General features: G+C 42.6%; 1 protein-coding gene across 2 annotated transcripts in view; it reads left to right on the forward strand.

Moving 5' to 3' along the window:
* The first annotated feature begins 1,069 nt into the window (after positions 1-1,069).
* The window catches only part of XPO7 (exportin 7), an 89,117-nt gene continuing 75,853 nt past the window's right edge, over positions 1,070-14,333 (forward strand). For both annotated transcript variants that reach the window (XM_031669418.1, XM_003902493.3), the window contains exon 1: positions 1,070-1,190. In XM_031669418.1, coding sequence (XP_031525278.1) covers positions 1,173-1,190 — 18 coding nt within the window. In that variant the 5' untranslated portion in view covers positions 1,070-1,172. The remainder of the gene's footprint in view (positions 1,191-14,333) is intronic.

A 14,333-nucleotide genomic window follows, 5' to 3' on the forward strand; every position in this document is an offset into this window, starting at 1 on the left:
TTGCATATGATGGTAGCCCTCTGTAAATACAAACTTAAAACAATCAGTGTTCTCAGAATCCAGCTATGATCTAATCTGGGGGCCTTGAATGGAAGCCACAGTGGAATCCAATGGAAAACAGGAACCGGCATTATCTAACAGATAATTCCTAGTGAGGAAGACTGGAATTGGCCTCAGCATGCAGGGGCTGACCTTATCTGACCCAAAGAGATGGCTTTCCCACTCATACCTCCACAAGACCGAGCCTAGTGGTCCTAACCACCAGCCCCGCTGCCTCTTCCAGCATCTAATCCCTCTCGGGAGGCAGTCTAGAGTACTGGTGACGATAACAATGTCTTTGGGAAGATAGAACTTTGCCTTCGTATGTTTTGATCATCACCACTATTCGGTGGTTATTTCCGTGAATGTTTATCAAGGACGAAAGGACAGAAATGAAAAACACGAGATCAACCACCGGGGTTGCTGGTGAAATCCAGACCAGAGAGCAATGGCCCTGGTCCAGAAAGCTAGACAGACACAAGCACAGAATCGGCCCCCGTTGAGAAGAGGGCACTGGAAAATAAGGAATCTCGCAGGTAGCCTAGGTGGGGTGTGGGCGCGGGCGCCCCGGAAGACTCCTCCCTGGTGTGGGGGTCACCGTAGCTGCACGGTGGGGTGGGGGTGGGAGACGTCCAGGGGCGAGACAAGGGGGAAGACGGTTGGGAAGAGAGGAAGCCACTGCGTGCAGGAGTCCCGGGGCGGCGACAGATCCCGGCCCCCATTCAGGAGCCCTCACCACGCAGACGAGCAGAAGGCAGCGCCAACTCCCACTCCAGCGCCCGCCAGCCGGAGCGAGCGCGGCCCCTTTAAAAACCATGTAAACAAAGCTTTGTTCCCCCAGCCGCCCCTCCTTCGCGCTCCCCGGGCCCGCTCCTTCCTCCCACCCGGCGTCTCCGTGCCGCTGACGTTGCCCGCGCCTTTACGCCGTCCCAGCGGTGCTGCGCATTCTCCAACCACGGCCCGAGCCGCCGGGGCCTGCGCAGCTGAGCGGCGCTACGCCACGAGCGTAGCGCGACGAGCCCCCAGCGCGCAGGCGCAGCGGCGACGGCGTCGGCGGCGGCGGCGGCAGCGGCCCCGGCCGAGGTGCGCGCTGGGGGGGAGGGGGGGCCGGAGAGGAGCATGAATGGAGCAAAATGGCGGATCATGTGCAGGTGAGAGGAGCCGCGGGGGGGAGGAGGCGGCCACGGAGAGCGGCGAGTGGAGTGGGGGGCGCACGCGGCCCACAGGGCGCCAGCCGGCTGGGGGTTCGCCAGGCCCACGCCGCCGCCACTCGGGGCTCTGGAGCCGCCGCCCGTCCCGGAGCCCCGGGGCCTTTCCCGCCTCCCGGGCCGGGGGCCTCCTTCGTCCCCTCCCACCCGGTCCCACGCCTCGCTCGCGGGGCTGCAGGAGCAGGAACGGGCGTCCCGGCGCGCGCAGCCCACAACGCTCGTCAGTCACTGTCTTCGTGCCCAGGGGAGGCCTCCGTCAAGTCCTCGGGGGGCCCCCCCCCGCCCCACGGTGAAGCGAGGGGGGACCCCCTTGCTGACTCTCTCCTGAGGGGGACGCCCCCATTACGCCCGCCATCCCTCAACAGATAACAAAAAGGAAACCTCGCGCTGATAAACCTCGCTCTCCGGAGTCTTTCCCGCCGCCTTCCTCTCACGCCCTGGAATATGGGAGACCCCCCAGCAACCCCGGCCTCCTTCCCCCTCCCACGGATGCGCCCTTCGCTCCTACACTCCAAATCGCACAACCCGGAGGGCCGAGCTCCCCGGTCCTCCAAAATGGGTGCTCAGGCCTCGGCCCGCCTCTCCTCGCGTCCTCCTAGCCACAGTGAAGGAGTTGAGCGCCCACACCTACCATGAAACACTGGGTGGAGGGGGGTGTGTCTGAAAGGAGAGATGAAGGGTTGGGTGCAGACGTTGCTCGGAAGGGTCTTGATCCGGCTCAAGAAGCTGCCCCGAGCGTGCTGTGGGACCAGGCCACTCTCCTCAAAGACAGGCACAGGCCCTAGAAAGGGACAGCCCACATCAAACCCAGTAGCAGCTGGAGGACTGCAGGGTTTAATTTCTTGCAAACTAGATAAAGTTTTTCCTGTCCGTGCCTGAGATCTGATATTTTTATGACAGTTATTGATGCACGTCCATTGTGGGGAACCTTCCAATTTTCTAGGTAACCAACTGCACAGGTTTTGTGTTGTGGGAAGGAAAGATTAGAGGGCAAGAAGTGTCGCCTTTATACTCTATGGCATCATTCCTCAAGTGAAAAGAATGATGTCATTCTTAATACGTCTGCAAGAATCTGGAGTGATGTGACTTCTGCCCCTTTCTTTGTAGAGAAGGGACTAAATAAAATACTTAATTTTCGGGCCAGAGATCAGTAAAGTAGATCTTCAGAGTGTGCGGGACAAGTAGTCAGGACAGAATTATAGCAAGAAACCTAACCACAGATGGAAAACCACGGGATTTGTGTTTCAAAGTCAGTACCTTGGCTTAATTCAGAAGTGGCAGTAAAAGTTGATACAAGGAGATGATGATAATAATAATAATAGTGTAGCACCTTGAGTTTTATAGCAGCCATTTCTAAGAAGCGTGAAAGATTTTATGTGATTTTTAAAAATTCTTGCATCTTAGAAGACTCAGTAGGCAGGAATTACTTCTGTCATTTAAAGGAACAAAAACCAAAGCACAAGAATGATAATGAGATTTGCTTAAGATAAGGCTAAGTGTCCCAAAGTCTTTGGAGGTTGGATCTAGTGCGCTTCCTTACTGGGGGATGGGGGGTGTCTGTGAGCATTCTAGAACAGACTTTGAGTAGATAGCATTTCTGAACCGTGCTTTGGAATGCAGAGGGGGTCAGTACTTTTATGAATATACATCGTGCTATATTTGCTGTTTCCCGTAAAGAAATCTCTCTTAATGTGATCTCCCACGTTTTTGAAGCGAAAAGGTTGTCATTCCTGTGAAAGTCAGGATGCATCAAAGCAATCTTCACGGCATTTGTCGCTCCAAGGAAGGTCTGTTTTATTTTTAGTAAGATGGTGTTCTCCCACTCACCACTCAGAAATCTACGGAAGTAAGAATTTATTAACTTTTCAAAACAAAGGGGAGCATCTTGGTCAATGTTTTATTTGTAGCCTTTATTTACTTTTAAGAGCTGCAATCTGTTGGTCTAAATTAGTGCTTAGTGGTCTTCATATCACCGGGATAAGTTTGTGAGTGAATTTTTTTCTCTTTGGAGAGAATGGGACATACTGCTTTTCTTTGTTAGACCAGTAAGTGTTAATAGTATTGGGCACTCACAGACTTTAAGGTGGTACTTTATTGTGGCAGAAAACCTTCCTATGAAAAAGATACACCCTTCCCTAGGTAGAATGAGTAATTGAAGGATTCATTAAAGACCTGTCTGCAATGAATTGTGGGGAGGGTGGCAGGGATATTTTTCTCATAACACTGATCAAACGTGAAGTTTATATAGGTGTCTGTTACAGATTCATGACTGATTATTTGAGAGTTGCATTTGTAGAACTAAATAGTCGAGTCATTATATATCTAGTGCTTTTCTGAACCACCAGGGTGAGCAGTTTTTTCATAATTCAGGCTGAGTGTCATATGATTCTCGGGTTCTCTCAGGCTTATGTCTTGGATGTCTCTCTTCTAAGGATATGTGTTTTATGGACGATTTTAAGTGCTATAAAACTTTAGTAATGGGGAAATTACAATATTTGGTTTGCTTTTTAGCTCTTGATGTTATAGGGAAGTGTCTGTAGAAGAGTGCCCTTAAGCAGCTTCTCGATGTGATGGGTTTCTTACTCTTGGTCTCAGATAACCTTATCTAACTTTCACCCTGAAGAGAGGGTGGTTACAAAGCTTTGCCTGGGAGAAAAAAAATCAAACTTGTGTTTTGTGTTTAATTATCTTTAGTTGCCATTCCTTTCATGTTTTTTTTTTTTAACATATCTAAAGCTGGCAAGTTATTGCAAAGAGGTGAAGACAATGCTCAGTGAACAGTGGTGATGAAAAAGATTAAGAAGAATCAGATGTTTTAATAGTGCTAGCTGGTGTTCAGGAGCTCGAGAGGAAAAGGAAAGAATATGATTTATATGTCGAATATGCTATTTAATATGAATTAGCTATACTATAAATAATGGAAATGAAGACTGATTTTAGGATTTTGTTGGAATTACTATGTTGTTGTATTGGGTCTTATCCCAAATCCTGAAGTATTATTTAGTGGGCTCTGCATTATGACTATACTAGCAGAATGTACTATTTGCAAAGTAGTCATAGTTTGTTTTAAATTCCAGGCACAGTAATTAAATATTGACTGCCAGTGTAACTCTAGAGAGTTGCGAAGAATCATTACAACTTGTCAGGTTAAATTTTAGCAGGGTGCAAAAATTCGGCCTGATTATAGCAAAAGTGATGGTTGTTTTTTCAGATTTTAACAATACGCAAGGAAATGATAAGTGCTATGGGTAGTCCATTTTGAGAAGGGAGTTCCGTATAACTTTTGAGAGTTTTAAATGTGAAAAACAATAACTTTTCTAACTTTTTTCCAGTTCAGCTAATACCAGAATGCTTAGTGTGTGCAAGGCCCTTTCTGTGCTGGGCACTGCAGAGGATTCAGAATGAGAAAGACCCTGGAGCTAGGCTGCTGAAATGTTCAATTCTGTTGCTCTTTTGGCAGGCTTCAGGAGCACACACGTAGATACAAGAAAGAATACATTGATTTCAAATCCCAGCACTTTGGGAGGCCGAGGCAGGCGATCAAGAGGTCAGGAGATCGAGACCATCCTGGCTAACACAGTGAAACCCCGTCTCTACTAAAAATACAAAAAAATTAGCCGGACGTGGTTGCGGGTGCCTGTAATCCCAGCTACTTGGGAGGCTGAGGCAGGAGAATGGCGTGAACCCGGGAGGCGGAGCTTGCAGTGAGCGGAGGTCGCGCGACTGCACTCCAGCCTGGGTGAGAGAGCGAGACTCCGTCTCAAAAAAAAAAAAAAACAGAAAGAATACATTGATTTCAAAACATACTACATCTGTGTTGGGTGATAAGCAATAACTATGTCCCATTACCCACTCCCACCCTGATATACCTCTTTCGTGGGTTTATACAAATAATACGTGTGTTTTATTTCATTATTTTACTTCCATTCACACTGGAAATGTCTGTATTTAAAACATATATATATTTACTTGATTACTCTGATTTTAGTATATTTCCTCTGAAAGCCTTGGGAAAAATTAAGGGATGTATAAGTACATGTGGGATCATTCAGACACTTAACATACACGTAAAAAAATACAGTACAGTGATGGAAGAATCTCTAATTTAGATGAAGGTATAGAAAGAAGTATCAGGAAGATCCCTGTTATATATCTTACAGAGAAATTAGCTTCCATTTGACCCAGAAATTGATGTTCATAACCACCAGCTGTATTTTCTTTTTTCTTCGTTGGGTTTTGAAAGCAATATTGTACCACAGCCTTTCAAGGTGGGAAAGTTGCCAGTTTAAACCAATAAGCTAATGTCTCTCTGTAGGTACAACTACTGAGGCTACTTTCCCTGCTTCACTATGTTCAAGGAAGATAGTGTTTTGAAACTGCATCTTTTTTTTTAAACACCTAACATTATCTCACATTTTCTCAGAGTTAGGAATCTGGGAGTGGCTTAACTAGATGGTTTTGGTTAGGGGTCTCATTTGCAGTCAGACTCTTATCTGGGGCTCCAGGCTGCATTCAACCTCAGCGTTTGACTTGAGGATAGATAATTTTCTTTCAGGTTTACTCACAGTGGGCCTGGTCAGGCCTCAGTTCCTCACTGGCTGTTGTCTGGAGACTGCAGTTCGTTACCAATGGACCTCTCCTAGTGCATCATTTTTAAGGACTTCATTAAATTCTGCAATGATATATGCTGTGTATAAGTGACCCATCTTGTTATTTGTTTCAAAAACTTTTTATTTAAATATATACCTGCAGACAGGTACAGAAATCATAAGTGTTCAGCTTGATGAATTTTCACAAAGTGAATACTCCTTTGTAACCAGCACCCAAATCAAGTCAATATTATCGGTGCCCCAGAAGTCCTCTGATACCCTCTCAACAGCTACCTGTAGCCCCCGACACCCTGCCACTAACTACTATCCTGTCATTTGAGTTTTAAATCTGCTTTTAGAACTTAAGCTGAGTAACTTGAGAGTTTTAGCTTCAAAGCCAGGGGGAGAAGCAGTACAGAGCAGTGATTATACAGCTTTGGGGGGATTTATTTCAGAATGTGATGGAAGCTATGTTAGTGCTCTCTGGTAGGGGTGGGGAGAGTGTGCCTACACAAAATTTTACCTACAATTTTAGGCCATTCATGAACCTTGTTAGAGTTTAAAGATGGGTGCCTTTTTAGATGAAAATGCTTACAATATTTTATTAAGAAACTGATTTACAAGTATTTCTCTTTTGACTTATTTGAAACCTAGTTCAGGACCACGATAGATGTTCCTGGAGAGTTACATGTAAGCTGAATTTTTAAATACTGAATTAAATTCTTGAGGATGATTAATGGTGACCACTTAAGCATCTACTAATATCCCATTTTTGTTACTGTGCAGACACATAGAAGGAAATATAAGATATGATATTCTACTTTCAGGGCCTTATATTGAATTGAGCATCCTAACAAGCCTGGTCATTGAGTTGTGAATTTGTAATGAGACTGGTTTTGTCGACATGTCCCTGATTGAGGGGGCAGTTACTACCCCATTATATTTTTCCCCCATTCCGATACATCTGAGGAATACATTCATTCCTAACATTTATAGTGACTCATTACTAGGAAATTCTCAATGGAATGGGATTGGTACCCGGGAGGCATATCAAAATCTTGGGGGAGGAAGGACAGTTGTAAAAACCTAGATCCTAAGTATTTCTGATACTTGTTTCGATGGCTGTTCACCCCTTCACACATGTGTGCATACACACAGGGACACACACACTCCTACTGCCATAAAATGGGAAGGATGTATTTAAGAGAAGGCAGAATTGGAAACTTCATGCCAGCATTAATTGATCTCATTTAATGCTCACCGCAGCACTGTAACATCGGTATAGAGCTAATAGTAATAGAATTTTCCTTGAAATAAGCTGATTGAAAGACCTTGTATCTCTGGAAGACCGGAGAACTCGCTGTTGGAAGATTTAGATGATGTTCATGGTGGTGGTTATTGTAAGACTTACTGGAGTGTGACTTGGTTGGGCATAGGGAAAGGGGAATACCAATATTAACTGAGTGTCTGTTATATGCCAGGCACCATTCTAAGCTTTTTATAGTGTTATGCCATTTAATTGGGAAACTCATTTGGTCTCTGAGCCTGGATTAAGTGATCTGTGAAGTCCCTTGTAGTTCAAGCATTCCAGATGGGATTTCCAGTTGTCATCCTTGTATTCTCTCCCCAATATACCACTGTGCTCTCAATTCTTTTTTTTTTTTTTTTTTTTTTTTTTGAGACGGAGTCTCGCTCTGTCGCCCAGGCTGGATCTCGGCTCACTGCAAGCTGCAAGCTCCGCCTCCCGGGTTCACACCATTCTCCTGCCTCAGCCTCCCGTGTAGCTGGGACTACAGGCGCCCGCCACCTCGCCCGGCTAGTTTTTTGTATTTTTTAGTAGAGACGGGGTTTCACCGTGTTAGCCAGGATGGTCTTGATCTCCTGACCTCGTGATCCGCCAGTCTCGGCCTCCCAAAGTGCTGGGATTACAGGCTTGAGCCACCGCACCCGGCCAATTCTTATGTACATGTTTGTAAAATTTCTTAAAATATTTATGCTCAAACTAACATTTCCATTTCATCTAACTTAAATATCTCTTCCTCTTCTTTATGCCCAATTTCTTAAACTCCCAGAGTTTTTTTCTGTAAGATCTAGTCATCTGTAGCACTTCTCACAAATTGAGCTCTCTTATGCCCCAAACAGTAACAAAAGAGGTCGCTTAGTTGGACAATAAGCAGTGAAAGATATTTCTTATGGGACAAGAAATTAACATTATTACTCAAATGTTGATGCCCGTAGGCTGAGAAATGATTCTCACTTAAAACCCCTGGGTTTTAAACCTCTCTTAGAAAAACATTAGTTAGATGGAAAAAAAAATCAAAATAATTTTCTCTGGAAAATAAGGTTCCTCTGAAAACAAGCAGATTATTAAAATATCCCTTATACTACTTCAGGAAATTGTAATGTTATAGCTGTGGTGGCCTTTTAGCTTTTAAGTATATGAACTTGTGTTGGACACATGCCGATCTCGTTGGTATTTGCATAAGAATAATATTTAAAGTGTGCAGTCTCAGAAAGAATTGAGAGTTTTGCTAGACATTTGCCCTAAAGTTTTAGTCAATTTATGGTTTAAAGGGGTGTATTTAAAGCTAGAAAAGGGAAATGAAGCGTTTTCTTAGGATTTTTTCCAATTCTACTTAGAATTGTTTGCAAAGTTTTGAAAGCATATGTCATGAGTTTGGCAAAAATTATTTCAAAGCTTGTTTGTTTTTTTTTTTTTTTAACGTCATTCACCTCCACTAACTCCTGAACTTCAGTGCTTTATTTCTGTCTTCCAAAAAGACATCTAAAATCAGTCATGAAATTTAACTTAACTCTAAGAACCTGTAACATAAAGTTTGCTCTGAAAAACATCTGGGAAACCCGATGTATATTTCTCATATCTATACATCTGTACTCAGTTGAAAAAAAATCTAAATTTTACCCAGTATATAGCCACAAATTATTTAGAATATAATGTTTTGTGTCAGTAGGTGATATTTTTATCTTCAGCTTGTCATTGACCCATCTAAGGATCCCTGCAGGGTCTTGTCAAAAACTAGTCTGGGGCATACCCAAGAATTTTAAAGATTAAATAAAACTTACTGGAAAATGTGACTTTGTTTTCCTTAGTCTTAATATTTTGAACTGGTAATGTTCCAGAACTGACCAACTTTCTTCAGGCTTTCGTAAAACCAGTATTAAATTGTTTTTAGGCAAATTGAACCTGAGCAACAGGGAGTATGTAAGGATAAGCCAGGCAGGGGCACACATGCTTATAGTCCCAGCTACTGGGGAGGCTGAGCTGGGAGGATCACTTGGGTACAGAAGTTCAAGTCCAGCCTGGGTAACATAGCAAGACCCCAAGTCTTAAAAAATAAAATAAAATAAAATAAAATAAAATAAAATAAAATAAAATTCAAATAAAATAAGGACATTATCCCACGAGTGTTACAAATGAAAATTTGTTGTAATGTAAAAGATTATTTGCTAGTTCTTGGAACTCTGCAGTTAGACACACTCCAAATAGGGAGAGCAGAATGTTGTGAGCAAGACGTTTTAATTTCATATAATTCCTAAAACCTGTCCATTCAGAGCTGTTTGGTTTAGGTTACTATTAATGTACCTTAGAGGTTCCCAGAGGCACAGTTCCTGTCAATATTGATAACATTGATAGAGTGAGACTTAAAAACCAGCTTCTTTTTTTTTTTCAGATGGAGTTTTGCTCTTGTTGCCCAGGCTGGAGTGCAGTGGCGTGATCTCGGCTCACCGCAACCTCTGCCTCCTGGGTTCAAGCAGTTCTCCTGCCTCAACCTCCCGAGTATCTGGGATTACAGGCATGCACCACCACGCCCGGCTAATTTTGTATTTTTAGTAGAGATGGGGTTTCTACATGTTGGTCCAGCTGGTCTTGAGCTCCTGACCTCAGGTGATCCTCCCGCCTCGGCCTCCCAAAGTGCTAGGATGACAGGTGTGAGCCACCACGCCCAGCTGACCCAACTTTGTATCTATTCCTCCCATACCTGTCACCTCTAATGTAAACAGCACTCACGAAAGTAGATATTCGGTTCATAAAAAGATGACTTTTGGGTAAATCTGATGCCAGTGGAATAAAATCTTTCCTTTTTACTCAAATTTTATGTGTACAGTAAATGACATCCATTTAAAATGTACAAATTGACAGATACATATGCCTGTGACTCTGGGATCAAAATATGGAACATTTCCATTTTGCAGTCTGTCCCTCCCTTAGCCCCACACAACCCTGTTCTGCTTTCTGTCACTATAAATTAGTTTGCGTTTTCTGGAATTTTATATAATGGACTTACTGTGTACTCTTGTTTTCTGACTTCTTTCACTCAGCAAGGTGACTCTGAGATTCATTCTCATTGTTGCATAATAGGAGTGCTTGGTTACTTTTCATTGTTGACAAGTATTCCATTGTATGAATATATCACACTGGATGTATCTATTCACTCTTTGGGAGACATTCAGGTTGTTCCCAGTTTTTAGTCATTGTGAATAAAGGTGCTGTGAATATTCATATACCAGTCTCTGTATGGATGTACATTTTTATTTTTCTTGAGTATCTGGGAGGAGAATGGCTGAGTCCTATGGTGTACGTTTACTTTTTTTTTTTTTTTTTTGAGATGGAGTCTCACTCAGTTGCCCAGGCTGGAGTGCAGTGGCGCAATCTCGGCTCACTGCAAGCTCCACCTGCTGGGTTCACACCATTCTCCTGCCTCAGCCTCCCGAGTAGCTGGGACTATAGGCACCCACCACCACGCCCGGCTAATTTTTTGTATTTTTTTAGTAGAGATGGGGTTTCACCTTGTTAGCCAGGATGGTCTCGATCTCCTGACCTCGTGATCCGCCTGCCTCGGCCTCCCAAAGTGCTGGGATTACAGGCATGAGCCACTGCGCCCTGCCATGTATGTTTACATTTTTAAAGAAACAGGCAATTTTCCAAAATGACTGTACCTCAAGTTATTTCATAACTTCACCAATATTTAGTATGTCACTCTTTTGCCATTCTAGTAGGATCTCGTGTTTTTAGTTTGTACTTCTTTGATGACTGACATGTTGAGCATTTCTTCACGTGCTTACTGACATTTGTATATCTCAGACTTGCAAACCAGGCTGGTGTTTTGGCCTGACAGCCTATTTTTGTATGGCCTGCACCCTGAGAATAGCTTTTACGTTTTAAATGGTTGAAAAAAATCTAAAAGAATAATACTCCATGTTGCATGATAATTATATGAAATTCTGATTTCACTGTTCATAAATAAGTTTTATTGAAACATGCATTCGTCTCTGTATTCTCTCTGGCTGTTTTTGTACCACAGTGGCAGAGTTGAATAGTCTTGACAGACATTTTGGCCTAAAACATTTACTCTCTGGCCCTTTAGAGAAAACATTTGCAGACTCCTGGTAGATCTTCTTTGGTGATGGATCCCTTCAAATCTATTGCCTGACTTTTGGGTGGAGGAGGTACCAGCCCAGTATGTTTCTAATCCAAGCCCAGTTTGACAGGAACTGCATCAAGTTCTTCAGTCGTGCCAACCACGTTTCAAGTGCTCAGTAGCCACATAAGGCTAGTGGCTACCATATTGCATAGTGCAGATATAAAATATTTCCACTATCATGGAAATTTCTATTGGACAGTGCTACTCTAGAATAAACTTGCCACTGAACCAAAGGGATTAGAAGCAAAGTGGAACATAGGTTATAGGATTGCTTTCCTAGATATCAGTAAAAATAAGCTAGATCCTCGTCCTCTCAGATGTGTGTGAATGCAAATGGATATATTTTGTTATCAGTGTATGTCCTGTTCTCTTGGCCAAGTGATGAGAGAAAGCAGTTAACTCATAAAAGAAATTCAGAATTTTACTGATAGGAAATAATTTTAAGAAGAAAAATACAAGTGTTAATATATTATCTCCCAAAGCATTTTGCAAAGAACAAACCTTCTAAAATTCCTATGTATTTGTAACTATTTTACAGATGACATGGAGGATATGGAGGGAAATATTAAACCATGAAATCACTTTTTCCTGGTGCTAAGTCCTGATATACTAGCAATCCTAGTTCTCTTCAGCTTCTAATTTTAAAATATTATTTACCATAAAGTTTTTCATAATAGCATGAGCTTTGAAAATAATGCAGAAATATTCTAAGTTGAAATGGCTAAGATGGCCTATTTTAAGATTGAATTTAAAGGGTTTTTTTTTTTTCCCCCCTGAAAACTGTTTTGTGTGACTGTGCTGAGGGGCAGGCATAACTGACTCTAAAGAGTGAAGTGAAAGTCAGTAAATCTGTGATTACATAGTCATTCTCTTTGGCAAAAATATTATGTAATTATGCATTATTTTGTTCTTAACATAGAGATGTTTGTAAGTTTTTGGTGATTCATCACTCATGTCAATAACTTCCTAATCCATCCTAGAAATAAATGTTTTGCTGAAGTGGGAATATAAATGCACCAGCTAACATTGAGAAAGTGAAGGAAATGTGTAATGAGTAAATGTTTTAGAGGCATCCAGAAAGATACGTTTTAAAACAACTTCTACCATTTCTGGTTTCAAACATGGTTTCTGTCACATTCTCTAATTGACCAGATATATTTTATGTGTACCCTAAATGTTCACCTATTTAATAGAATAGTATTGTTTAGAATACTATTATCCTCCTGGTTACTTGGTGAGATACACACATCAGTAAACATTCCCTCATTTGGCTAGTATTGTTTGGTCATGTATTGTGTGCCAGATTGTTAGGCAATGGGAATATAAATGTGAATAAAATACAGTGTCCTTGTTCAAGGACCTGAATAGATAGAAATGTACACCAATAAGGGTTATAGAGTGAGATCAGTGATAGGACACTTTTATGCATAGAACATAAGACACAAGTGTCAGTCCTCCCTTGGAGATCCAGGAAAGCCTTCTTAAAGTGGTGAATCATTAAGCCAGATCTGAAAAGGCCTGGTGTTCTCCAGATTGATAAGAGCACACCAAGCAAAGTACCATAGATAAAGCTATATATATGTTCACGTAACATTCCAGGAAAGCAAATATGGGTTCTATAGAGGAAATCAATGTAATGGTAGGAAGAGACCAGAACATGAAGTGCCTGTTGTAGCATAATAAGGAGTTTGTACTGTAGGTGTATAGTTGAAGGTTTTTAAGTAGAGTGACAGAATAATTACTGCAACAGTGGTATAGGAAATTGATTGTTTATCTGTTATCAAGTTGAATTAGAAGTCATATTTTTTTGATAGTGAAATTCCATTTCAGTAGTCTTTAGATGTTGTAAATATAGATGTCAGCTGCTTTGTTGCCCAAGCTGGAGTGCAGTGGTGCGATATCCACTCACTTCTGGGTTCAAGCATTTCTCCCACCTTAGCCTCCCAAGTAGCTGGGACCACAGGCACACACCGCCACACCCAGCTACTTTTGTATTTTTTGGTAGAGACAGGGTTTCGTCATGTTGGCCAGGCTGGTCTCAAACTCCTGACCTCAAGTGATCTGCTTCCCGAAGTGCTGGGATTACAGCCATGAGCCACTGTGCCCAACCCATGCCTATCTTATTTCTCTCTCTCTCTTTTGTTTTTTTAGACAGAGTCTCGCTCTGTTGCCCAGGCTGGAGTGCAATGGCGCAATCTCAGCGCACTGCAACCTCCGCCTCCCGGGTTCAAGCGATTCTCCTGCCTCTGCCTCCCAAGTAGCTGGGACTGCAAGCACCTACTACCACACCCAGTTAATTTTTGTATTTTTAGTAGAGGTGGGGTTTCACCATGTTGGTCAGGCTGGTCTCGAACTCTTGACCTCGGCCTCCCAAAGTGCTGGGATTATGGGCATGAGCCACCGCACCTGGCCCATGCCTACCTTATTTCTTATTAACTTACAGCAACTGCAAGACTTGGGTGAAACACTGATACTTTATTCTATTTTGTTTGCTGGAACAGCCTCTGATTCTGTTACCACTGACAAGAGTAAAATGTTTTTTACAGCCAGCAATGAAATAGGCATGCATTTAATGCAAAAAAGAAGAGGTCGTAGTCTCAGGAGTTTGAATAAATCATGAAATGCTGACTACTCTGGCCGCCAATACCCCTTAAAGGTTTATACCAATTCTATCTTACCTACCCTTGGTCTGTTTTGTTTCTCCATCCCATGTTTTAACTGTTAGAAAATCAGGTTCATTTTCTTTATCCTTTATCAACTGTTGTTTCAAGGTTATCTAGAAAAAGACTTCTTTTTTAAAATCTTCTATTCTGTTAGATTATTTTATTTATTTTGAGACAAAGTCTTGCTCTTGTTGCCCAGGCTGGAGTGCAGTGGCACGATCTTGGCTCATTGCAACCTCTGCCTCCCGGGTTCAAGCGATTCTTCTGCCTCAGCCTCCTGAGTAGCTGAGATTACAAGCACCTACCACCAAGCCCAGCTAATTCTTATATTTTTAACAGAGACGGAGTTTCACCATGCTGGCCAGGCTGGTCTCGAACTCCTGACCTCAG

Source organism: Papio anubis, chromosome 8 (genome assembly GCF_008728515.1).
Source record: "Papio anubis isolate 15944 chromosome 8, Panubis1.0, whole genome shotgun sequence".
NCBI lineage: Eukaryota > Metazoa > Chordata > Mammalia > Primates > Cercopithecidae > Papio > Papio anubis.